Here is a 27,529-nt window from a genome sequence, read left to right on the forward strand (position 1 = left end):
TTCATTTATTTGATCAGATACGCCTTCTCATCAATATATCGAGTTTTCTGTAAGACAACACTGGGATTCTCCTTGAAAGTGTACTATCTTTATACATCAACTCAGGGAAAACTGGTCTAGTCCACAACACTGCCTCTCCCCACTGAGAGGATACTGTCTCATCTCGTTTAGTCAGGTTTTATTTTATGACCTTCTTTAAAATTGAGGTAACTCACCAATAATTGTTATTTTAAATTCCTAGGTACAATGTTTTTGGAGAAAAAAAGTTACTAGTATTTGTCAGAATTTTAAGTGCACGTGCCCTTTGACCCAGAAATGACATTTTAAAGAATCTGACGTGTAGTAACACTTATAAGTACTCAACTGTAGAAACATAATGCTGCTTCCTACAGTAGCAAAATCCTGGGAACTAGTCAGGCAGTGATGAGCCACAGCATGTTCATGGGACAGAAAACTATTCGACCATTACAAAGTACACAGAACCAAAGGTTTTAGATTAGAGACAAGTTCAACAAACGATTATGCTAAAAATAAAAAAAGCAGGCTGCCAAATTAATGTAATTTCTTTTTTTTTAAACTGGGGGTGGGGGAAACAAAACTATCATCTGTAAGGTACTGAGTACAGAGCCTGTCTCTTAGTAAACACTTTTAATCACCTTAAAAAATTAAATGTGACATGAAAACAGATGGTTACTGTTTCAGTCCACCTATCTTTCACGGCCTGCCTTGCTCTATCTACATTTTGTGGTGGCTTCATAACACAGCAGTCAAAAAAATAAGCTTTCAACTCACATCTTACTCAAAAAATATTTAAGAATGCAAATGTCCCTACGATATTTAATTTGTTGACGCTTTGCATTATGGCATAAAACAATCTCAACACCATGATTCTGGATGCGAAGTATTACTCCTAAATCACCTTACTAAGGCAATCCCTTGAAAACTTATTTCTCTCCAGCCTTGAAGTAACCTTTCAAAGGTGTGTCGTCTTGGATATCAAGCGCCGGAGATCACACTTCAGGAACAAAGTGACATTCTCTGCAATTTGGAAACAAAGCCTTTCCTCCGGGGAAAGGAAGCCCCAAAGGAGGGACATACTGCGAGCTTATTTTAAAACCAAAGCAAAAAACTTGCCTCTGTTTAAGTCACTGGGTCAAGTTTCACCTTTAGATTGTTTTTCATCAACATAAAGTCAAAAGATACAAATTAAAACTTTCTTAGACACAGGACAGTCCCTGCAAACCGCAGCGGCTCTCAGGGCCCCATGATACCTGCTCCCAGAGACTAGAAACAAACATTCCCGGCAAAAATAAACACGCAAAACCACGATCTGCCCCAGCCCTCCCAGGCTGCTTGAGTAATAAATTCCGTTTTTGAAAGGGGGAGGTTTTCACTCTTCACGGCTCTGCGCTCCCGAGGAGCAGGTGCTACTTTATGACGGAAAAGACTAACACGCACAAAGGAGAGGATTTCACTGACTTTCGGAAACAAGGTTTCAAAGCCCCGGGAGGCGGCCTGGAAACGGGGAGGAGCGCGCGTCGCTCTGCGGCCCGCAGGGCGGTCCGTCTGCGTTTTTAGTTCATCTCGTCCCCTTGCAGGGGGCTTGGGGCTCCTTTTGAAAGTTTAATTCAAATTAAACTGTTAAAGTGTTAAGGGGAGTGGGTTTTCTGTGGTTTTTTTCCCGGTGCTGCCTTAAATAAATAACGTGGGTGGGGGAGCCCGGGCACCGCGCGTCCCGCCGCGCGTGACCTCAGACCGAAACCGCGCGGTTTCGCCCGCGCCCGCCCCTCCTCGAGCGCGCGGCGGCCGGCGGGGGGGACCCCGCACCCCGCGGCCCGCCCGACGCCGAGTTTCCCGGCGCGGGACCTGTTGCGCGTCCCCGCCCGAGCCGGAGCCCGAGCCGGGACCGGGACCGGGACCGACGCCCGGGGCGATGCACCTGCCCCCGGGCCCCGCGCGCCCCCGCCCCCGCCCGCCGGCGCCCCGGGAGGAGGGCGGGGCCCGCTCGCTCGCTGGGCCGCTCGGGACGCGCGGCGGCCGCGGGGCGCTCACCTTGGCGGCCGCGGCCCTGGCGGACATCTTGTCTCTCGCTCTCCGGCGCCGCGCGCGGCTCCTCGGACCCGGAACTCCGCGCCACCAGCCGCCGGCTCCTCACGCCGCAGCCCCGAGAAACATCTCCCGGGAGCGAGCGCGGCCGGGGCCGGGCCGGGGCCGGGGGCGGGGGCGGCCGGAGAGGCCCGGCCCACGGGGAGGGGACTCAACTCGGACAAAAGTCCGGGGAACGCCCGCCCCGCCCGGGGCTTCTCCGCGGGGCGCGCCCGGCCGGCGCCTCCCTCCGCGTGCGGCCACCCGCCCGGCCTCCCGGCCACGTCGGCCTCGCCCGCTCGCCCCTCGGCGGCCCCGGGGGCCCCGGCCGTCCGCGCAGCCCGCCCGCCGCCGCCTCGGAGGCCGCCTTCTGCGCGCAGCTCCGCCGCCGCGACTCGCGGGAAGGGACGCGGCGTCGCCGGGCTGAACCGGCGCCGGCAACTGCGGGCGGCCACGCAAACCTGCCGGCCCGGCCCGGCCCACTGAGCATGCCCAGCTGGGCGGGGGCGGGGCCTCGGCGGGGCGGGGGCGGGACCACGGCGGGATGGGCGGGGCCGGGCGGGGATGGGGGCGGGGCCTACGCGGGGTGGGGCGGGGCCACGGATGGAATGGGGGCGGGACCACGGCGGGGTGGGCGGGACCTCGGCGGGTGGGGGCGGGGCGAGCGGCCCGGGCCCGCTTCCTGCGGCAGGACGACCCCCGCCGCGGAAGGAAAAGGCCAGTTTCCGAAGCAGCGCGGGGCCGGGGCGTTTCCGCCGGCGCGCGCCTTCCTGTTTGTCGTCGTCCAGGGTCCGGCGGGCACGGCCCCCGAGGAGCAGGCCCCCGCGCGCTCGGTCCCCCGGCCCGCGCGTCCTCCCCGGCCCGCAGCAGGGCCCGGGCCGGGCTGCGCCCCGGCGGCGAGAGGCTTTCCCTGGGCCGCCGGCTCCCACGAGCTCCCTGCAAACCCGCGACCCACCAGCGCCGCAGCCGGGTCGCGGGCACCGGCCGGCAGCCGGAGCAACGCCCGGGAGACCTCGGGTCGCTCCCGTTAGGCCTCAGGACACATGCAAAGCCCCTCTCCCTCCGCCCCAGCTAGCCAGGTCTGAAATGTATCTATATTTTTTGCTTAAAAAATGCTGACACCCTTGGGGTGGTGCAGGGGTCCGGCTGCCCTGCAGCTCTGCACTCAGGTCCCCGGCTCAGCCTGGGCGGAGGCCTGCAGCCCCTCCGTGCAGTGCACCCCGCCGTTCCTCAGACTCCCCGCCACGATGAAATATAAAATACCGATAAAATATACAACACCGAGACACAGGCGAGAAACAGTAAACTGTAAAGCCCTTCACACAGGTCAGTCCTCAGCAACATCCCAGGAGAGCATCCTTGAAGTTCCCCAGGACACAGCCGCAGGGCGCACAAGGCGGGAAAACCGCACAGACCTCAAGCTGTCTGGGGCGGGGTTCTCTTTAGACTCCACGGGCATGGACAGATCAACTTGATCTTCACCGATAAATATCTGTATATCGCACGTAAATATCACATAACCGATAAATATCTGTATATCGCACGTAAATATCGGCGAAGATTTTCAGTGTAAAGGACCATTTTGCAACCGAAGCCCCCTGAACAAGAAAAATGCATCCTGCGGATCCGAGACTTATTCCCCCGCGGCTGCAGAGAAATGGTTAAAATGGCTTTTTTTTTAAAAAAAAAGTCACGTGCATTTTTTGTTTGTTTTTGGACAAAGTATTATTTATTCTTATCAGAATGTGAATAAAATTAGGAGCAAAAGCTATTTTTTTAAATAAATTTGGGAGGTTTTTTTTATTTTATACAACAGTTGTGGAAGGCCTTGCCCGTTATCAGAATAAGATGTACAGTTGGCACAACACGCCTACACCCAGGTATGTGTGTGTGTGTGTGTGTATATATATATATATATATATATATATATATATATATATATGTCTTTAATAGCACCTAACCAGGGGCCTTACCTACAAATGCACTGAAACCTTTCCCTTTTTCTCTTTGTCACTGTCCATCAAGTCTCCTGTATATAATTTAAAGGCTGGGTTACAATGACTTGTCAAAGATCTGATACATTTCGTTACCGTTTTAGTTTATTTTACTTTTGCCATGGTTTAAAAAAATCATAAAATCAAGCGAAAGATTCCACCTTGAGAGTGCTATGATTTAAAAATCACATTAGTAAAAACACTTCAATGAATCACAGCATCCTTTTGAACATTTTCAATGGTATTTATATCTAAATTAAACTGAAGAATGTATGTTTTATGTATCTCCTTTGCTCCAAAGAGACAGAGAAAGTTTGTATCCTTTGTAAAAACGCTGTTGTTAAAAACTAAAAATACCTCTGCATTCCTTTGGTTTATTTTGGGGGAGGTGCTTTCCTAAGAAGGGGTGAGCACAGTCTCAGCTGCCCCTTTAGCAATGAATTTATTCCCTGAACACCAAAAAAATTGTTCAAGTTACACCACAGCCTTATTGCTCGCACATGAAAGTGGCTATAGCGCCTCTGGACTTCTAGCGAGGGAGAAACCCAAGCAAACTTGAGATTCTCATTTAGAGTCTAAAAAGTTTAACCAGGAATCTCTTTCGATTGCACAATTTTATCTTATTTCTGATCATCTCATGCAAACTGAACAGGAAACGAAAAACCACAACACTTACAAAGACAACTTCCTGTGGGATTTTTGGTGTCTGCGGCTCAGAAAGAAAAAAACACCAAGTGTGCAAAATGTTTGCAAGTCTTCGATGGAATCACTTATTAAAACAGCCTGGACCGAATGAAGAATTATATGCACGGCCACATGTTATGTGTTAATGTTTTATATGCTATGTTTCCATTACAGAAAAATATCCTCAGAAAAGCGTGTTTCTGTTATTTCTGGTGTGAGCTCTGAGTTTATGCACAAAATGAAAAAGGGAAGTATAATAACATTGTGAGAGAATGTGAGACCATCGTGATTATGTCCCAGAGAGAATACATATACAAAATACTAGGATTAGGAGAATTTTATCAAAGCATTGTGACAACAACAAAAATAAGCAATCCTAATCTCACTCCTATGCCGTAACTCGGTGTAGTTGGAAATTTAAAATTCTATAAATTGATTCAGAGTTTTCCTCTGCCAGTAAAGTCATATAACATTAAATGAGGAAGATCTTTTTAAGGCACAGACATGCAGAGTATATTTCCAGATCAACTTCTGTCTGTGTATTTATTTACATATATACCAAAAAATGTATATACACTTTGAATAATTATTAATTCCAATGGGTTAAATCTGAAAAGAAAGAAACATGCATTGAGCTATCAGCTCTTAAGTGTGTATACATTTTGGGGGGACTTTTTTGGGGACACCCTGTATATGGGGGGGAGAGAGGGGAGGAGAAATGTGTATGTCTGATATATAGGAATATATGCATTTAAAAAAACAAATGATAGATTACATTTACTATTTTACAATTATTTTTTTCACATAATATTTTTGTCTTGGAGGTTACGTCAACCAGTGAAAATCGACGTCATCATTCAGAAATGACTGGCCAGTAGTATTGCATCATATGCATTCACTGTAGTTCATCTAAGGTGACTGATATTACGATGTTGCAATGAAAATACTTCTGTGTGCCTTTCTTGTGCAACTGTGCACGTATTTCTCTAGGAGAGACAGCCAAAAAGGAATATTTTGGATTGAGGTATGTACTTATTTAAAATAAAAAAATTTAACTAATACTGTCAACTTGCCCTCCAAGAATATCAGATTAACTTACCCTGCCGCCCCCACACATAAACACTTGATAATATTACTCTTTTATATTTTTGCCCATCTGGTAGACAAAAATGATATGCCACAGGGTACAGGTGGACTTTCACAGTTCTAATTATGTTCAAGAACTTTTTTTCCTAAGACTCATCTTTGTGAAAGGACTGCTGTGGGTATTTCTCAGCCTCAAACAGTAAGTGGAGATCAGAAGAAATCTATCAACTTCCATTTAGTTTGGAAACTGTTTTCCCTTCCCAGGTGACAGGCTGTACCAAACCCATGGGATGAGACAGAGAGAGAGAGAGGGAGGGAAAGAGAAATGGGGGGGGGGTGTGGCAGAGAGTCCTTAAAAGAAGCTGATTTTCTTTCTATGATGTTTGTGTTTGTGAAAAAAAAATTATAAAAATGGTCTTTTAAAGCAAAATATAGAAAAGTTAGTTGAACTCCATTTATAAAGTAATAAATACATTTTTCTATTTATGATAATTTTTAAACGGGGAAAAAAGATATACATTTATTTGCAAAAGAAGCATTGGAAAGAAAACTAAACAAATCACAGGAGTTACATTCAGAACGGGGGGAGGACACTGATAATATGAGACTTTTCTAGATTATTCTATGATACAGTTTTGACTTTGGAGACAGAAAAAGGCGTTACATGTTTTTTTTAAAAATAAAGGAAATCAAGGGAAAAGGCAATTTGTAAAACCTGAAAACAAAGCAAGAAAATACACAGTAAGTTGCTGACCTCACATACAGGGTAAAATTATTACCAGTGAGTCCTCCACAAAGTGCTGTGGCTAATCAGTCTTCCTATGAATGTATCCTAAGGAAAATAGCGCTGCAAAGAAATCTTAAATTTCATTCACTGGTCTGTTGGTAATATTACCATTATTACTTTGAAATCGTGATATATGTGTGTGCGCATTAAGTAATATAAACTGCTATAGATTCATTAGTTTTAACTAATATATAATTATTAGCTGTTATAGATAAGTGTCTTAACTAATATATTGATATTAGCATTAACATATAACAATTTATCATGTTAGCATTATTACATTATGTCTATAATAGTTTCAAAGTTACATAAAAATGTAACAATTTAAACTAATAATGCTAATATTACATGTTAGCACATATATACAGTGTATGCTAATAATGCTAATGTTATATGTTTTTACACTAGTAAAAGTTAATACACCAACACATACTAGTGTATGTTAACATTGCTAGGAACCAAGATTTTCCATTTAAGAGAAAAGAAAAAATGTGTAAAAATCAAAGCAGATAAAAGTTTACAATTCTAATTTGTTGAAAAATCAGTAGAAAGATGAAAACAAAACAAGGCACACAAAAAATTCCATACGGATATCTCTGTTTCCTAGCTCCTGCCAGTGAAAAGTGCTCGAAATAATGAAAACTGAACAGCAACCAGCACTTCCAGCTCCCATGTGGTTCCCGCCAGAAACGGAGCAAGAAGTACCCAGGCCTGTCCTGGGGTATCTGGCGCCAGAAAGCAAGGAATTCCTCCAAGATAACACATCAGAGGGAGGCAGAAGTCACCACGGAGTCCCACTGGCCCAAGATGAAACCATCTGAGCCTCAAAAAAAAAAAAAAAATGCAGTTGATTAAAACCCCCTGAACATCTAAAACGCATCAACTCGTAATAGTAACAAAAAAGACAGTTAAGAAAGGAGCCCCCCAAACAACTGAGGCCCGAGGGGCCCGCGCAGAACCCGGGGCCAGCTCCTCGCTCTGCGAGCTGCGGGTGGAAAGGAAAGGATATATTTTGTGTGAACTGCCTTGCAGGCAGGCAGGGATCAATCAACCCATTGATCACCAGCATCACTCAAAGACAAGCAGACGCTCAGACGATGCGTCCGGAAGCACACAGGTCTCTCTGCGAAGGGCGCTGTCCCCAAGGGGGACCGGGAATGGCACCAGCCTGCGGGGCTCACTTCTGTAAACACGCACAGGAGATGCCGGCGGGGGTGAGATGACCCCACAGAGTGTGGGGGGGTTCTAACTGTGGAAATGAGCCCAGTTTTCAAAACAATAAAAAACAAACACACAAGAGAGGAGCAAGTTGGGGCTGCTATGGGCTTTATGGGGCGGCTTCCTTTTCAGTTCTGTCCACTGTAAAAGGGCAGTTTTGAGACGACTGGAGAAGCTGAATTGTGGATTAGATGATATCGAGATGTGAGAATGGCACTGGGGCTACGTAAGGAAGGTAACTATTTCTACAAGATGCACATTGAAACAAACAGAGCTGGGACAGGAAGACACTTGTGATTGGCGTTAAAATACTTCTGCCAGGAGAAAAGCTAAAAAATAGAGGCAATGGATGTAGCCAAATATTGAAGGCTGGTGAATCCAGGGGATGGGTACATGGGAGAATTACTGTATTACTTTGCCTACTTTGGTGTACATTTGCAATTTTTATCATTTAAAAAAAATGAAAACAAATATTCCTGTTGGCAAGGTTAGGCAGATTGTAAGGAACTCAGAAACTCTTGCCATCCTGCTTGGATGTCCTGTTGCAATGCGACATTGCAGCTCTTCTTATCAAGAGATGGAGTCCTTTGCCCGGCTGGTGTGGGTCAGTGGATCGAATGTCATCCACGCACCAAGAGGTCACGGGTTCGATTCCCGGTCAGGGCACAGGCCCGGGTTGTGGGTTCGATCCCCAGCACAGGGTGTGCGGGAGGCAGCCGATCAATGACTCTCATCATTGATGTTTCTCTCTCTCCCTCTCCCTCCCTCTCTCTCAATAAAAACATATTTTTAATAAAAGAACTGGAGTTTTTTTTCTCTCCCATCTCTGGAATCTAAGCAGCAGCGTGACCTGTTTTGGTTAGAGGGCAAATACGACACAAATATGAAAAGTGCTTGGGCCTGGGCCTGCTCTCTCTTGCTGCCATGACCCCAGGGACCCCCTCGGGAAGGAGCCCGGATTAGCCTGCTGAGAGATCACGTGGAAAAGAAACGAAATGCCCTGGCCACAGGTCTGCCAATCCGCAGACACATGAGGAGGAAATTCTAGAGCATCCAGCCCTGGCCAAGCCACAGGCCAGCTGCACTAGCACGAGTGAGCCCAGGCAAGTGGAGCGAAAGGACCACTCAGCTGACCTGAGCCCGAGCTGCTGGCCTGCAAAATCACGAGTGCTTTTCTTTTGCAAAAAAAAAAAAAAAGTTTTTATTGATTTTTAGAGAGAGAGAAATAATGGTCAGCTGCCTCCTGCCCGCCTCCTCCTGAGGACTGGCCGGGAACTGAACTGGGGACCTCTCGGTGCACATGACGCTGCTCGACCAACCGAGCCACACCAGCCAGGGCTCAGGACTGCTTTTTAAGTCTGACAAGGGCAAACTGATACGGGAGCTAAGCCTGTAGGAGTACCATAGACACATGCAAAAGATTAGCTTCTCAGTGGCGTGGGGTACGGCCTGGACTCTGGGGGGCTCTGGATGGGAAAAGGTCCCTGTGGACACTGCTCTCAAGGGACTGGAAGCTGCGGTAGGCCGCGTCCTTTTGTAGGTACAGGAAGGGCTGTGAAGCCAAGTAGTTACTCCACTGATAGAGGCAGGCGTGGGGCACGGCCTCTGCAGACCTGTTTTAAATTCTTATTTCGGTTCTAAAAAGTTCTGGCGCTGCTCTGGCCAACTGTGACAGGTCCCTGGGCTGGCTGGCACATGGCCCTGCCTTTCTTCCCTGAAACCATCCTGCAACCCAGGGAGCCCGGGCACAGAGCACACGCCTCCTGTGGGAGTCAGGCTGAGCCCCCTCCCCTAAGGGCCACAGCTGGGGCTCCCCTAGCGCCCCCACGAGCACATCCGGGACACTTCCCAAGAGGGGAGATTGCGCCCTTGCCCTCTAAGGACAAATCGCATGTCCTGTTGACCTCACTGTTTACCTGCTAATGCCGGAGCCAGGCATCAGCTAGATTAATTAGGGTTTAGACTGCCACGGGGGGAACCTACACAGAAGTCCCTGCACTATGTTTGCTTTAGCCAAGGTATTTCTTTGTTGCTGTTAATCCTACCCAAGGATATTTTTTCCATTGAATTTTAGAGACAGTGGAGGGGGCAGTGGGGGGGGGGGGAGAAAGAGAGAGAGAGAAATATTGATGTGAGGATGGGGTGCCTCCTGCATGAGCCCTGATGGGGGCCGGGGATCAAACCTGCCACCCACGTACGTGCCCTTGGCTGGGATTCGAACCCAAGACCCTTCAGTGCACAGGCTGATGCTCTAACTACTGAGCCAAGGTATTTTTTTCACTAAAAGAAAATATTAGACTTTATATTATGCTGATCGATTTAGCTGAGCCCCACAGCTTTAAAAATAATCCTCCCAAGGACTGTGTAGCTCATTTTAGTCTCATTAGCGAAATACTGTAACCTGCCAAAGAAACGTTCAAGAGTTAAATGTTTCTCCATAACGGGGTATTTACTTGGACATATTTTAAAGTTAAATTGATACTCTAATTTTTGAGGCAAATGGCAATTTTCTGTAAGTTAGAGTTACTGTCTGCACAAATGCCACCCATATTTACATGCAAAGTGATCCCACGTCTCCATTTATCATTTTAAAAGAGCAGTACAATTCTTTGTAAACACATTTTTAAAACACAAGAATCTTGCAAGTAAACGGCCATATTTCATACTGTTTTGAATGAACAAACTCTTACCGAGCTAATGTTGCAAATGCCTTTTGGGCTACGGGTTTGAGATTCACCTTGTTGAACAAGGTTTCACAGCACAGAACGATCATTACGTATAGTATTCGGGGAGGACGGACTTTCAAGCTCAGAAAAACTGGCAGCTTCACCATTGGTGACACTCAACTTGAAGGGGACACGTGAAGACGGGTGACGGGGCTGGAGGATGGGGCGGCAGAACCCAGGACACCCGAGGGCCCCTCGCCTGCGGGAGCATTGTTAAAAAATTTTTTACTGATTGATTGATTTTATAGAGAGAGAGGGAGGAAGGGAGCAAGAGAGAAACATCGATTTGCTGCCCCACTTATTGATCATTCATTGGCTGACTCCTGCATGTGCTCTGACTGGGGTTGAACCTGCAACCTTGGCCTAGCAGGACGATGCTCTAACCACTGCACCACCCGGCCAGGGCCTGGGGGAGCACTTTTGATCTCCTGCCCCTGCCAGTACCTGCCTTCTCGTGGGGTTTTTTTGTGTTTTTTTTTTTGAAAGGGCAACAGAAAGAGCTGAGGAAAAGCCATCAGATTCATTAACACTCTCCCTAACACTAAAATAAATGTTCTCTTTGGTTAACAAATTGTGGACACAGATGGTAAAGGCTTCAAAGAGAACACGAGGAGACAGCGTGGGAAAGGTCTTCTGGGGTGAAGGGTTTCTCATGGGCGCAACAGAAGTGGGGACCCGTGGGGGGCTGGTGGGTGTGTATGGGGGGGCAGGTGGATTAATTATAAGGCCCTTTCTAGCCATAACCTTCAGGCCTCTAAATAGTCAAAAGCTGGAGGTCTTCTGCATCCCTGACACTCTGAGGCCAGTGTGGGATGTGGCTATTTGTAGATATTGCAGATTTGGGGAAGATGCATATTATAAAACTATATGCTTTGTCTCTGGGAAAAGGTCTAATTTAAATGTGATTAATCCTTCCATTAGGGAGTGCACATTACATGAAAATGAAGAGGTGTAGAAAAGCTGGGCGAGTGAAAACCACACAGAAACCCAGCTAAGGGTAAGTGCGTGTGAGGGCGAGTGTGCGTGTGGAAAGGGTGTGGCTTCCTGGCGATTGTGTGGAAACATTTCCACAAAGCCAGACCCATTTCTCTGATATCCTGAAGGCAGCAAGAAACCGGGGCCTAAAATAGAATAAAACGTGATATTCTTACACATATAATCAATGCAAGTCAAATTAAAAAAATGTGGGAAACACCCAAAAGTGTGCGAATCTAAATTCCTTTTTTAGATAAGAGAGAGTCTCTGGCTGGACTGGAGCATTTGCCAGCACAGCCCACTTTCCACTCGTTCATTCCTTTCCCATCTATTTAACACGGATTTACAGGATCTCTTATTCTGTGCCAGAGACAATTTCTTTTAAAAGATGTTTTAGGCTTTTTGGTGTGTTTCTTTTTGCTTGTGTTGATTTTGGAGAGAGAGAGAAACATTGACGCGAGAGAGAAGCACTGACACGCGGCCTCCTGCGAGCACCCGGCTGGGGACTGAACCTGTAACCCGGGCACGTGCCCTGAGCAGGAACTGAACCTGCGACCTTTCGGTGCCCAGGACGATGCCCACCCACTGAGCCACACCGGCCGGGCTCAGGTGTTTTTTTTTAACATCTTACTTCTTTACTCTCACTCCTGCTTGGTGAGGTCTGATGCCATGTCAGGGTTACAAGAATATACTGGGCGTGTGGCACCAGGAGCGGAATGTTCTGCTGCTGAGGGGAAAATACCACCCACGTGGGTCCTACCTCCCACTGCGGTGACAGGTGGAGTAAATAAACACAGGAGCAGGTCGGTGCTTTCCATCCCCACCCACCTCGGGGAACAGCTCCGGCGGGACTTAACCTCTGCTGCTTCCACTACTGTGAAGGGAAATTATTCATAAATGACCAGCTTTTGGAGAGTCAACCCAGGACACAGCAATAATAATATATAAGTAATTATACATGTGCTACTGCTTTAACGTAAAAAATAGGTATGTGCAGCCCAAACACATAGGTATGTGTTTGGCTCACATACCTATGGCCCGTGGATTAAAGGGTCCTGGGTGCGATTCCTGGTCAAGGGCATGTACCCCGGTTGCAGGCTCGGTCCTGGGCCCCAGTCGGGGCATGTGCGGGAGGTGCCTGATCCATGTGTCTCTCTCACATCAATGTTTCTCTCTCTCCCCCCCTCCCTTCCTCTCTCTGAAATCAATAAAAATATTTTTTAAAAATGTATTTTCTCACACATTGTTTACTTAGTCCTGTTACTACTGATGGCCACAATCAACTAGTTCTATTGTTGCTCTGCTGAAATAATAATTGTGTAACAGAAGGGGAAATAATACGGAATAACATATTTTTGGACACACCTTTTTTTTTTTTTTTTTTAAATCCTAACCCGAGGATATTTTTCCCATGGCTTTGCAGAGAGAGAGAGAAACATCAATGATGAGAGTCATTGATCGGCTGCCCCCTGCTGGGGATCAAGGAGCCCACAACCCGGGCCTGTGCCCTGACCGGGAATCGAACCCCGATCTCCTGGATCTTAGGCCGATGCTCAACCGCTGAGCCACACTGGCTGGGCCAACACTATTTTTTAATGTTTCTTTCTAGCTTCTGATAAAACTATTTATCTTTTAAAAAAAATGATTTATTGGACACTTACACGTGTAGGCTTTGTACTGTGTATTTTTAAGATATACAGATATAAGACTTCTTAAAAGAAAACTATAAATCCAACGGGGCTAATTAACTAGATATTACCGCTGTTTAACCACCGCACACACATAAAATAATGACAACACTGTTTCTCTCCGCTCCGTGGCACAGAAGAGTCTTCCTCTGTCTTTGCCTTTTGCAGTAACACTTCTCCGAACCGCCTGCAGCCACCCAGTCCCCCTTCCTTTCCTGATGTGGCGGCGGAACTGAATACAGTCACATGTAACATGCGCTCTGCTCCTCTGAAACCCACCTGACCCTGCTCCGATGCCATGTGGTGACATTAAGCTAAAGATCCCCTCTGAGCAGGGGTGCTTGTCATTCCATTCATTGGCCAGGGAAGGTGTCTGGACTTGGGGGAATTCATTTCCACCGCTCCAAAAATGTGCACCCGCTGGGTGTCCACACGCTTGTCCATTAATGGGTCCGTCTGCACCTACAGAGCAATCACCCAGGCTGTCCACGTCTAAAGCATCCACTGCTCTACACAAGTTTTTACCTTGAGACAATTATTGACTTAGGAGAAGTTGCAGAGAAATGGGCAGGCCGTCCCCTGGCCCCTCCATCCGGCCTCCCCGACGTTAGCTCCTTGCTCGACTCTAGGGCAATGTGGAAGCCAAGACACTGACCCTGGGGTGATCCAAAGGCTGCATTCGGATTTCACCCGTCACACGTGCATTTGTGAGTGTGTGCATGCGTGTGTGCATGTGTGTAGCTCTAGGCGACTTACCACAGTGTAGCCCTGGGCAACCCCCATGACCACCGCCACCAAGATACTCAACGAGGCTCCCTCATGTTCCCTCTTCACAGCCACACCCACCTTCTCCCTCCCTGACCCCTAACCCCCGGGCACTACTAATCCCCTTTCCATCTCTATAATTATATCACCTCACCAGTATGACACAGTTGCGATCCCACAGTGTGTAACCTTTTTGAACTGGCTTTCTCAACTCAGCACAACTTCCTTGAGGCTCATGCGAGTCGCTGCATGTGCCAGTGGCCCCTCCTCTTCGTGGCTCAGTAGTATTCCACTGCCTGGAGTCACCGCCACGTAACCATCACCCACTGGAAGAGTCTGAGTAGGTTCCAGCTGTTGGCTATCATGACTGAAAAACTGCTGTGAATATCTGTGTGCACATCCTGACGATAACTCCTCACTTCCCTGGGATAAATGCCCAAGAATTCAAGTGCTGAGTCCTATCGTAAAGTCATTTTTAGTCTGGGAAGGAGCTGCCAAGCTCTTTCCAGCAGAGCTGCACCATTTTACGTTCCTGCCAGCAACGTGCGAGCCATCCAGAGACTCTGCAGCCTTGTCAGCACTTGGTGTTATCGCCACGTCTCACTTTAGCCATTCTGATAGGTGTGTAGTGATATCTCAGTTTTTGTTTTAAATAATCCCTGACCGCAATCGAACCTGAGACCTTCAGTCCGCAGGCAGGCACTCTGAGCACTGGGCCAAGCAGGGCGATAGCTCACGGTTTTAACGTGCATTTCTCTTCTGTCCAATGATGTCGGACAGCTTTTCATGGGCTTATCTGCCACCTGTATGTCCTGTTCAGTCAAATGTCTGTCTTTTGTTCACTTGCTAATAGGACTTTTATTATGATTAATATTATTATTGAGCTTTGAGAGTTCTTTCTGTAGTCTAGATACAAGGACTTTGTTGGAAATGTGGTTTGGAAATATTTTTTCCCAATCTATAGCTTGTCTTTCCATTCTTTCAACAGGCTTTTTCCCAGAGAAAAGGCCGTTAATTTTAATGAGTTCCAATATATCGATTTTTCCTCCCATGCACTGCATTTCTGGTGTCAAGTCTAAAGGGAGAGCTCTTAGCCCAGTTCTCAGTCCTGGCGATTTTCTCTTATGTTCTTTTCTAGACGGTCTGTAGTTTTACATTTAAGTCTGTCTCTCATTTTAAGACATCGAGTAGACAAGGGAAACCTCTCTTTTGCAGGGAGAACAGTTTTGAAGCCAAGATGCGACTCGAGCTTGTGAGATCTGAGTTCTAGTTTGGTTGAGATAGTCCTGTTGAACGCGGCTGCCCTTTTCTGGTGACGTTTTAAAAACCTGAAGCAGTCATTTCAAAACAATGAGTCATTTTATCACCCTGTGAGCGTTTACCGCAGCCTGAATGCAATATTAGACGACTCAGATAAATCACCGCACACAGAGGCTTCTCACGGCCTCGGCAGAGATCATGAAACAGTTTTGAGGAAAGAGCACAGAAGGGTCCATACTTTTCTCCAAGCTCACCCTCAGTGTATTTCCAAATTGCGGAAGGACACTCCTTTTGTCCCACCCTTTGAAAATATGATTTCACAGCAGGCCAGCATTTTATCATTTCACAGCTGACAACAATGACGTCCCCTTGGAGGCACATGTGCTAAGGAGCCCACCTCCTTCCACTTCAGTAAATTCAAACATCTCATTGGTGTTGTGCGCATTTTGAAGAAACTAAAAACTGACCAGAAACTTGTATTATGAGAACCTCAATGTCGCAGGTAAACCAACCATGATCCCTTTCAAGGGCATCTTGTACGAGGTGCGCCTTTTTGAAACTTTCATGAAAATCTTCATTCAGATCAAGTTGACTGAGCCCCGGCTGGTGTGGCTCAGTTTGTTGGGCATCGCCCAGTGGACCGAAAGGTCGCCGGTTCGATTCCCGGTCTGGGCCCAGGCCCAGGTTGCAGGCTGGAACCCTGGGGTGGGGCATGCAGGAGGCAGCCGATCAAATCCATGTTTCTCTCTCTCCCTCTCGTTTCCTCTCCCTAAAAAAACTCTTTAAAATAAATAAATAAAATCAAGATGATTTGAAATGTCAATTCCTAATCAAAATACTGAATAGCTGGGCAGAACGTGTTTGCTGCCACGATCTATCTGAGGCATCGCTGAACACAGACAGCAGGTGGCTGATAAGATGGCACAGTCAGCTCTGTGTCATGGGGACAGCACATCTAACACCCAGATTTCCCCGTCTGCCCACAGGGCACTTCATCGCAGCCTCCGGCTCAGGAAATGCAACTTGACTGAGGTTCATAGAGCAGCAGGGGAACGAAACTGTGATGCATCCAGGTGGCAATGCCAAGGTCAGTCCAGGGAAGCTGGCTTCCCCTGGGTCTGGGTGTCTTTTTAGGGATGAAAAACCTCTTGATCCATTTAGAAATTCCATTTAGGCCTATCTCAGCCCAAAGCAGTGAGATTCGGTCTCCCTACGAGCTTCCCCACCGCCTTTTCCAGTTCTAACCTCTGATCTGTATGTTATGTATCATGCTCTATTTTGGTCATTGACCTCCCCGAATCAGTTGTATGCATCTTTTTAAAAAATATGTTTTTATTGATTTCAGAGAGAAACGGGGAGAGGGAGAGAGAGAGAGAAACATCAATGGTGAGTCATTGATCGGCTGCCTCCTGCGAGCCCCCTGCTGGGGATCCAGGAGCCCACAACCCGGGCCTGTGCCCTGAGCAGGACTCGAACCCCGACCTCCTGGGTCATGGGTCAACTCTCAACCACTGAGCAGCACCGGCCTGGCAGTTGTATGCATCTTGTACCTGTCATTTAAGTGTCCCAGCCAAATGGCCTTCTTTTCCAGGGAGGTCTGGGCCAGGCTGGCATTGCTATTCTAACAGTTTTCATTTCCATTATCTGAATTCTTAGAAAACATGATCAGAATCCTCACAATGTTAACATTTGAACTCTCTTGGTACAGAGCGCAATCAGGAACCACAGACCACGCCAAAGGTGGATTCTTCACGCTCATGGTGACAACGCCCTTAAGCACACACGGACATCACCTTGCTGGGAGTGACGCAATGACGGATGATACATTTTTGTTGCCTGTGAATCATACATGCCATCAGCGGTCGGGGTGAAAACAGCGACAGTGACTGCAGAGATAATGACCTGAGCAGGGCCCATTCCACGCTAACTCAACAAGGCTCTCAGTCCCTGATTGCAGAGGGTGGGGCGACCTTATGGGTTTTGTTCCTTCCCCCTCCCCCCAACCTTCAGGACCCATCCCCAGAAGCCAGGGCTTTTTGTGTCTCAGGGAGTGGCTTCCGGGGACACAGGCTTGTCAGTGCTCGAATCAGGACACTCCCAGGCAAAGGTCAGCGTGTCACCTTAGTGATCGACCGTCCCGGAGCACCTGCAGGATCGGATGGCCCCTCTCGCCGGCTCCGGCTGGACATTTCCCCGGCTGTGTTCACTGAAAAGGATCAGGGAGAGATGCTTCCGAAAGAGATAAACGGCCCTGTCTCCTCTCCCCCTTTCTCTGCCATGTCCCCACTTTGTTCTCAGCTCAGAAATTAAAAACTACGGCCCTGGCTGATGTGGCTCAGTGGTTAGAGCGCTGGCCTGGGAACCGAAGGGTCTCGGGTTCGATTCCCAGTCTAGCGCAGGTACTTGGGTTGCAGGTTCGATCCCCACCCCTGAGGGGATACAAAACAGGATTAACAAAGAAAGAAAACAGAAGAGCCCACAAAGGGGGAATGTGGCTGCCTAAGGTTGCTGAGAGGTGGGGCAAGCCGGGCAGGCTCCCCACTGGCCTGGAGGGCTGTATCTTTTTTTTTTTTAATCATCACTGGATGATATTCTGTCCATGATATTCTTTTCAGAGAGTGTGGGAGGGAGGGAGGGGGGGAGGGAGAGGGAGAGGGAGGGGGAGAGGGAGAGAGAGGGAGAGAGAGAGAAAGAAACATCGATGTGGCAGACACACCAACTGGTTGCCTTTTACATGCACCCCACATGGGGCTAAGCCTGCAACCGAGGTACGTGCCCTTGGCTGGAATTGAACCCAGGACCCTTCAGTCTGCGGGCTGACGCGCTAACCACTGAGCCAACCGGCCAGGGCTGGAGGGCTGGATCTTAACCTTGATGGTTGGGCGCTGAGCCCAGCATCCCCATGGGGTCTGAGGTTGAGTCTGGCTAGTTCAAGACAAAAAGCTGACCAAGCAGAAGGGTGGGATGGGGGATATTTCAGCCAAAATATTTAACCCACCGCAAATAATTTATACTTGTGTACAAACTATCTGCTGATGGGACAGGATCCTGAACTACTCATTAAAACGGGACCCACCCTCCGGGAGGTATACTTTGCAACACTTAGTTACCATTTAATTGGAGTTACGGTATAAGCAAAATATAAAATGGTTGCATTTCTGTGTATGCTGTAATTTTACTTTCTGGCTAATTCCAGCTTGCTCTGCGTGCAGTGAGTCTGACCGAGCGATGTTCTGTCCTGGGTGAGCTATGAGGTCCTGACCCGTCTCTCAACTTTCCAGCCACAAGTAGCAGGACCAGTGAAACCTCAAGATTTTTAAAAAGTCAAAACACAGCCCTTGTCCTTCACGGATTTTCAAGGCCTGTGAGCCAGTGGGAAAGCGGTATTTGTCACTGAGAAATACAATCGTGAGCATAATTTAAGATATGATTGAGCATCAAATTGGAATTTGTGGTCTCTTATAATATTTTTTGGTTTTGTTTTTTGTTAATCCTTCCGTGAGGATGTTTTTCCATTGCTTTTCAGAGAGAGTGGAGGGGGGTGGGGGAGAAAGAGAGAGAGAGAGAGAGAAACATCGATGCGAGAGAAACATCCGTCGGCTGCCCCTGCATGTGGCCTGACCTGGAATCGAACCAGCGACCTCTGGGTTCCCGGGTCGACGCTCAACCAACTGAGACACAGGGGCCGGGCTTCAACCAGTTTTTAATGTTTTCCTAAGGTCTTACAACGGAACATGAGCATTTCCACAGGTATTTATCGCCCGTCCTATATCTCACTAAAGTGACACTAGCTATAGGAATGTTAAACACACAGGGACAGAGGCAATATTGGTCGGGATGCGCCTCCTTTCTCTCCGTCTCCCCTGAACTTTAAACAGATCCTGGGATCTATCCACAGATGGATTTTCCAGCTAAGTCTAACTGGTCTTGCCTGAAATTCCAGAAGGACAGGAGCCCCAGAGACAGTAGAGGAAACCCAGAAACCGACTGGGACTCTGACGTATCTGTAAGGAGGTGACAATCCAGGCAGGTGACAAGCACACAAAGCTAAAGAGGGAAACTAAAATAAAGACAAAGCACTACATTTGCATGGTAGGCTTCAAGAAAAAAGTACAATAACTGAAGACATTTTTTTTTTTAAGAAAACCATACTACATTAGCACAGTTTCCTTTCTTTTTAGATACTTTTAAAATATTTTTTTATTGATTTCAGAGAGAGGAAGGGGGAGGGAGAGAGAGAGAAACATCAATGATGAGAGTCATTGATCAGCTGCCTCCTGCTCGCCCCCTGCTGGGGATCCAGGAGCCCGCAACCCGGGCCTGTGCCCTGACCGGGAATCGAACCCTGACCTCCTGGTTCATGGGTTGGACCCTCAACCCCTGAGCCACGCCGGCCGGGCCGAAGAGGACTTTTCATTGCTACAGGCAGCCGTGTGGAGCGTGGCCGAGCGCATTTAGGAGGCTTTTGGTCAATAAGAGTTTGTGCTCACATTTGCTGACTTGATCTCGGAGCCCCGATGGAATGAAACACAGGTCAGGTAAACCCGGATGAAAGGGGGCGAGGAGACACAGAGGGAGTAAGAAAACCAGTCCCTTCGCTCAGTCCCGATAAATGTTAAAAAGATAAATTGGAACCATGGCGATTTAAAGAGCCAGGTTCACGAACGTCAGGCCTAGAAAAAGGTATGAGGAGGGGAGAGCAGGGTTGGGGTCACAGAAGAGCATCCGAAAACATATAAATTCCTTACTCAAATAAATGCTTTTTGGAGAAATGAGTAAATATTTTTTAGGCCTTCCTGTGTGCAGAGCCACATGCTATGAAATGCTCCGTGTATTACAGTTGAGTGACACAGGTCTGAACAGCACGAGTCCATTTAAATGCAGATTTTCTCCAACACACAGACAGTGGTTCTCTGCAGCCCCGGATTTCACATCTGCAGCCTCAGTCAGCTGTGGATCAAAACCAGGATTTTCAACCCACCATTGGGAACCCACAAATGCATTGATCTACGCCGCTCCCTAGAAGTGACTTGAGCATCTGAAAATTTTGGTATCTGCAGGGTGTCCTGCGGATATCGAGGGACTGTAGTTAAGTCTGGGGAGAGTCAAAGTTTCCTGTGGATTTTCAACTGCGCAGGGGGCCAGCGAGCCGGCCCTCATGCTGTTCAATGGCCAACTCGACTTAAGGCAGTGACCTTATGGTTTCACACGGTTGGTAAACGGCAGGGATCCAGGAGCAGCTGAGCTGAGTGGCTCTGGCTCCAGGGCTCTCAGAAGTCGCAGTCAAGACGCTGGCCAGGGCTGCTCATCCGAAGGCTCGACAGGGCTGGCGGGTTCCCTAGGAAAGGGGCTCACTCGAGTGGCTGTCGCCCACAGGCCTCAGCTGCTCACCCTAAGGGCGGTTCCCCAGGGCCACCTGAGAGCCCTCAGGCCTTGAGAGACTCCGCTGCGATCTGTAAAATGTTACCCCTGAGGAAACTGGACAAGCTATAGGAGGGATCTCTCTGTACGGATTCTTACAATGAAAAGGCATTCTTAGTATGCAAAATTACAATAAAAATTTTAATTATAAATATACAGGGTGGGGCAAAAGTAGGTTTACAGTTGTGAGTATGCAAAACACAGTTTATTCTTTATTTTTATTGAATGTATTGGGGTGACAGTGGTTAATAAAATTATATAGGTTTCAGGTATAAATTCTATAGCACATCATCTGTATATTGTACTATATGTTCAACACCCAAAGTCAAGTCTCCTTCCGTCACCATTTGGCCCCCCCATACCCTCTTCTACCTGCCCCACCCCCGTTCCCTCTGGTTATCACCACACTGTGGCCTGTGCATAGTTAATTCCTGTATTGTTATTTACTAATTATTGTATTATTTTCCATAAGAACTGTAAACCTACTTTTGCCCCACCCTGTATATAAAGGTCAGATAAAGAGAAATATATACTTTAAAGGGGCTCTATTTTTTCCCCCCACCAGCTTCATATTTAACACAATGGCTGGGCCATAAAAGCTGAATCAGAGGAACCAATACCCCGTGGTGACTTATCCACATACCAAAACTAAAATAAACACCAGTACCTCCTAAAAAAATAAATAAATAAAAAATCAAAGCTCCATAAGATGTACTTTCACAAGAGGACTGAAGGCGCTTGTTTTCCAGATCATGAAAGCGATTTCCTCATATCAAAGCCCAAACCTTCTGGAAGCACAGCCTCTGAGAAAGACTTGCACAGTGTTACTCTGTGTGACGGGATCAGGAAACGACAGGGTGTTCTTTTCATGAGAGAGACACACAACTCAGCGAAGGAGCAACAGTGCACCTGCGCTTCCAGCAGATGGTCGCTGCGCCCTCACTACTTCACCACTAGGTCCCCTGAATCATGCATAAGGAATCTGATCTGTCCCAGGGCTCCGCTCCGTTTATAACACACGGGGAAATGGCAAGACCATTCTCCTGCTCCGCTGTCTGCAAAGCAAAGCAAACAATTGCTTGGAACCTATTGCCAAACTCTAAGTCCATGTGCAAAATATAATGTTCTTCATAGAGAGAAAATACAGAAATACAAAAGATTTGCCCAGCTGGCGTGGCTCAGTGGTTGAGCGTTGACCTAGGATCCAGGAGACCAGGGTTCGATTCCCGGTCAGGGCACAGGCCTGGGTTGTGGGCTCGATCAATGACTCTCTCATCATTGATGTTTCTGTCTCTCTCTCCCTCTCCCTTCCTCTCTCTGAAATCAATAAAAATGTTTATTTAAAAAAAAAGAGATACAAAAAATTTATATACAAGTATCAAAAAGGTATAAATGGGAAAGCACACTGGCAACTGTAGGTGGCTCCTGCAGAAGTATGAAGAGTGGCCCCCAACAAGGTATGTCCACATGCTAATCCCCAACGCCTGTGAATGGGACCTTATTTGGAAAAAGGGTCCTTCCAGATGTAAGTTCAGGATTCTGAGATGACAAGGGCATCCTAGATTATCCCAGCGGGCCCTAAATCCAATGACAAGTGTCCTTGAAAGAGTGAGGCAGAGGGAGGGCTGACAGGGACAGGACAGAAGGGTTGGAGAAGATATAGGCAAAGATTGGAGAGAGGAGGCCACTAGCCAAGGAATGCGGGGGCAGCCACCAAACCTGCAAGAGACAGGAATGGACTCTGCCCCTAGGTCCCCCAGAGCGAGGGCAGCCCTGCCAGAGGCTGGACTTCTGGCCTCCAAACCTGTGGGAATTTGTTACAGCAGCCACAGGAAACCGATACACTCCCTTTACACAGGAATACAACCCACACACCTGCCAATCAAAGCAAAGCATGAAAACCACTCTCCTCTAAATTCACGCTGAAACAGGTCTCAGGACACTAGCTATCCAGAATCGAGCTTATGTAACCACAAGCCCCCCGAAACTAATTTTGAAACCGGAACAAATAAGAAACAACCAAACAGAAAGATACCGAGCAGAGGGGAAAAACCAAAACTTTGAAGCAATTATTTTTTTTAAATATATCTTTCTTGATTTCAGAGAGAGGAAGGGAGAGAGGGAAAGAGAAACATCAATGGTTAGTGACTGATCGGCTGCCGCCCGCACGCCCCCTGCTGGGGATCGAGGAGCCTGCACCCCGGGCCTGTGCCCTGACTGGGAATCGAACTTCGACCTCCTGGATCCTAGTCGATGCTCAACCGCTGAGCCACACTGGCCGGGTGAAGCATTTAATTTTTAATTGTTTTCAAACGGAAATCACCAAAAAATCAAATAAGTAATTCCTTTCATTAATAATGAGGCTAACATGGATGAGTATGACTTAAACTGCTATCTTTACTAGATACCAGAAATACTAGTTTAAAATATAATAAACACTGCATTTACAAAAGTATGAAAATATGAAACCCAGTACCAAGGAATAATTTAAACCAACTATGCATGGACCTATATGCAAACAAAGAAACAAAACATATTTTATTCATTATTATCGATTAAATTTATTTATTCAAGAAGACGTGTATAAGTGGGCCATGCCTCGTTCACTGGGTAAAAGACTAAATACTATAAGATACAAGTTAGTTTTAGGTTTGTTGACAGGTTTGACAATACTTTTTTTCTGTTGTTTATTAATGTTTTCCCCCCATTTTCTATGCTTTCGAACTTATTAGATATTGAGGATATTAATCCCTTTTCTGTCTTATTTACTGCAAATATTTTCTCAGCTCATTTGTCTTTTCTAGTATTAAAATTTTCATATTGTAACATTCAGCAATTTTGAGGGGACTTATTCTATGGCATTTAAAAGGCCTTCTCTGCCCCCCCCCCCCCCACAGTATCTCCACCATTGCCTCCAGATCCGGTCACTTTTCTCTTCTGTGTTCTTATTTGTTGCTTAATTTTTAACATTTTCTTGAAACAGGCCAAGAAAGCCTGAATAAATCTAATTAAAATGGGAATTAATGAATTTAATATCGAATGTCAATATGAAAAAATTGAGAACTTTTTAAAAATTGTAAGTTCATGAACACTTCCAAGATGTTTCACTGTTCATAATCAGTCATCTTCTGGTGACTGCCAATGACAAAGATTTTATGTGTAAATAGTCTATATATAATGACAGTGTTTCAACAGTTATCTTTTTAATATTTTCTGCTCTCAGAGACTTTTGAAGCTTGAAATAAATTTAGAAGCTGGAAAGTCCAAGGGAAAAAGGAAGCAGAGGTTAAATGACTCACCCAAAGTCTTGGTGGGAAAGACAAGACTGGAAACCAGCATCCTTTGACTTCCGTGGTTTGTCACATTTTAAAAATTTTATTTATTTCAGAGAGAGGTAGTGACAGGGAGGGAGAGAGAGAGACAGAAACATCTATTTGCTGCTCCACTTATTTATGTACCGCGGTTGAGTCTTGCATGTGCCCTCACCGGGGACCGAACCCGCAACCGTTCGGGGTATGGGAACTCGCTCCAACCAACTAAGCCACTCCTGCTGGGCAAGATTTTTTTTTGTAATCGGTTGATTTTTTTTCTATAGGTTTTTTAAGATTTATTTTTCAATTATACTTGACATACGACATTATGTCAGTTTCAGGTGCACAACACAGTGATTAGACCTTCACAGGCCTTGGGAGGCCATCAGCGGGTGAGTCTAGCACCCACCTGGCACCATACCGAGCTATTACCATACCATCGACTGTACTCCCTGGGCTGTCCCTTCCGTCCCCGCGACAATTTTTATAACTGGCAATTTGGACTGTTAGATTTCTTTAAGATAAGAATGAAAAATGGTGTCATTTATCCAAAGCCCTACCATTAAGATCAGCTCTAACAACATATCCAAAAGGAATATCAGTTGCTACCATCACAATCTTGTTGATGGGTCTATGCGGACCATCTAAATTAGAAAGCGAACAGTTTTGTCCCTATGTTGAGAATGAAATGAACTTTATGGTTGATTTTAATTTTTACATTTACGCTCAACGAATTTATGTCTCAACAAGGGACTATCTTAGCGGGGCAAGATCAGTTACAAGCACTATTCCAGGGATATTCTGGCCACCAACCGAATGAAGCTTCAGGCACGTGTCTTGCAGGCAGACCGCTCCCTGCAGAGAGAGGTCTCAGGTCCCACCACTGAAGGAGGTCATGATCCTACACCCACATCCAAGTCCTAGCTCCGCGGCCAGCCCCAGATGTTACCATATCCTACGCTCTGACCTCAGGGCGGATGCTCCTTTCTCTCACTGTCCCTGGGAGTCCTGGTCACCTGCTTCAGTGCCATGTGCCCCCTTCCTTCCTGCCTCATGTCACCTGGCCTCTTTCATTCATTTAGCATAACGTTTTCAAGGCTCATCCATGTTGAAGCAGGTACTTCATTCCTTTCTAGGGCTGAAGAATATTCTACTGTATGGACGTACCACAACTTGTGTACCCATTCATCAGGTGATGGGCATTGGGGTTATTAAAAATAATGAAATAATGAAATAATGCTGCTCTGAACACTTACGTACAAGTTTTTATGTGGACATGCTTTCAATTTTCTTATGTATATACCCCTAGGCCTGAAATTGCTGGGTCATATGATAATCCCACGTTTAACATTTTAGGGAACTGCAAACTATTTTTACCCACAGCAGCTGTGCCATTTTACATTCAATGTCTCCATTTTCCAGTCAACACGTGTTACTGTTGCTCCTGAAAATCCCCATCCTAGTGGGTGTGGAGTGGTATCTCACTGTGGTTTTGATCTGCATTTCCCTGGTAACTAATGATGTGAAGCTCTTCTCACATGTCTACTGGCCACTGCAACGTCTCTGCAGAAGTGTCTATTCAAGTCCTTTGCTATTTTTAACGGGTTTCTTTTATCTGTTTACTTGTAAGAGCTCTTTATATATTGTGGATACTAGGCCCTTAGTAGACACATGATTAGTATTTTCTCCCACTTTGGGGGTGCTCTTTTCGCTTTATTAATGGCATTCTTTAAAGCACAAAAGCCTATCATTTATGAGGTTTGATTTATCTACTGTTTTCTTTTGTCATTTGTGCTTCTGGTGTCATATCTATGGAACTGTTGCTTATTCCAGGGTCATGAAGACTTACTCTTGTGTTTTCTTGGAAGCACTTTATAGTTTTCATTCTCAGGTTCGGCTCTACAATCCGCGTTGAGTTCATTGCTGGATGGGTGGAGCTGGAATCCGACTTCGTTCCTCTGCATGTGGAGACCAGTTGTCCCAGCACCATTTGTTGCACTGCAAGTAATTCTTATGTGCACAAGTTAAGAATCACTAAATTCTAGTCTAATACCTCCAACATTTTCATTTCATAGAGAAGAAATTTTAGCCTGGTCGGCGTGGCTCAGTGATTGAGCATCAACCTGTGAACCAGGAGGTTGCGGTTCGATTCCCAGTCAGGGCACAGGCCTGGGTTGCGGGCTCGATCCCCAGCAGGGGGCGTGCAGGAGGCAGCTGATCAATGACTCTCATCATTGATGTTTCTCTCTCTCTCCCTCTCCCTTCTTCTCTCTGAAATCAATAAAGACATATTAAACACAGAGACACAAAGAAACTCAGTCACTAACATTAAAAAAAAAGGGGGGGGAAAGAAATTTTAGGCCCAGAGGTAATAAGCTAAAATTACTCTGCCTTTGGAGTAAAGGAAGTCACTGAAAAAGAGAAAACTTGGGTCCTACTTTGTAAAATTTCTAAATCTAGTGAGGGCGGCAAATATTACAATACAGGCTCCCTTCTGTCCGGACCGTTACCCATAACCTCTCTTCAGCTGCAGTTACCACGGGCCCCAGGGCCAGGTTCGATTCCACAGGGCTCCCGTCCAAACAAGAGAGGCAGAAAGAGCAGAGGGAGGGACCTGGAATCTGACCCCCAAGGGTTTCGCGATCGTTTCTGTGGTTTTGGCACTGGGTCCTTGAGGTCCTGCCTGTCCTTATCACTCCCCCCACCTTTCTTATCAGTGAGCTACGCAAGCTGCTTTCTCGCCTACAAATCCTTCCTTCTTGGCACCTTCTCTCTTTGCCTTACTGGGTACCGAGCCGTAAACACCTGCACGCTGTTTATTGATCCTTTTAACTTTTTGTTTTATAAACACCTACATTTTGTTTGTAAATCTCTTTTCTAGAATAAAATACATATGTATTATAATAAGCAGACAGTAAGCTAAACTCAGGAGGCTTAAAATAACTGAATTTTCTCTTCTCCGGGGGGCCCTTCCAACTCTGTGGCGAGAAGGCGCAGGAAACTGAAGGCTCCTGCGAGCCAAGATCTTCAGAAATGGCTGGAGTTGGAGTCCGCATGTGAATTTAGCAGGATAAGCAATACGTAACAAGACCAGGAAGCTATTCATGGACAAGATTAAGTGGCTGTCTTTCCTGGTTCTGGCTTCGCAAATCAACACCAGCCCCTTGGCTAGGATTAGAGGGACTCGTTTAGCAGTTACTGATAGAAGCAAATGCCAAGGAGATAGGAAAGAGCATCCTTTTAAATATGTTTTTATCGAATTCAGAGAGAGGAGGGGAGAGGGAGAGAGAAACATCAATGATGAGAGAGAAATATCGATTGGCTGCCTCCTGCACGGCCCCTGCTGGGGATCGAATCCGCAACCCGGGCCTGTGCCCTGACCTAGAATCGAACCTCGATCTCCTGGATCCTGGGTCGATGCTCAACCGCTGAGCCACACCGGCTGGGCTGAAAGAGCATCCTTTTAAAGCCCGCGTGCACGGGGAATGAAGCAGGTGATTCCTACAAATCAGAGGGAAAATTCCGCAGG

At 46.7% G+C, this 27,529-nt stretch overlaps 1 protein-coding gene and 1 pseudogene across 11 annotated transcripts in view; one reads left to right on the forward strand and one right to left on the reverse strand.

The window, feature by feature from the left end:
• The window catches only part of TJP1 (tight junction protein 1), a 135,902-nt gene that overhangs the window by 64,968 nt on the left and 43,405 nt on the right, over nucleotides 1-27,529 (reverse strand). For 7 of the 10 annotated variants that reach the window (XM_081124509.1, XM_081124508.1, XM_081124516.1 and 4 more), the window contains exon 1: nucleotides 2,053-2,133. The exons of 1 other annotated variant lie outside the window; for it this stretch is intronic. Coding sequence is in view for 2 of the 9 variants with exons in the window: in XM_081124517.1 (XP_080980643.1) it covers nucleotides 2,053-2,079 (27 nt within the window). In the remaining 7 variants the exon portion in view is untranslated. Of the gene's footprint in view, nucleotides 1-2,052; nucleotides 2,240-27,529 lie in introns of those variants that run through there. 2 more of the 10 variants (XM_081124517.1, XM_081124510.1) reach the window with 1 other exon arrangement.
• LOC308550587 (small ribosomal subunit protein eS4 pseudogene) overlaps nucleotides 15,782-27,529 on the forward strand; it is a 31,372-nt pseudogene continuing 19,624 nt past the window's right edge. The window contains exon 1 of the transcript in view: nucleotides 15,782-15,915. The product of the transcript in view is annotated as a small ribosomal subunit protein eS4 pseudogene (transcript). The remainder of the gene's footprint in view (nucleotides 15,916-27,529) is intronic.

This window comes from Miniopterus schreibersii (assembly GCF_964146895.1).
Source record: "Miniopterus schreibersii genome assembly, chromosome: 22".
In the NCBI taxonomy this organism is placed as follows: Eukaryota; Metazoa; Chordata; class Mammalia; order Chiroptera; family Miniopteridae; genus Miniopterus; species Miniopterus schreibersii.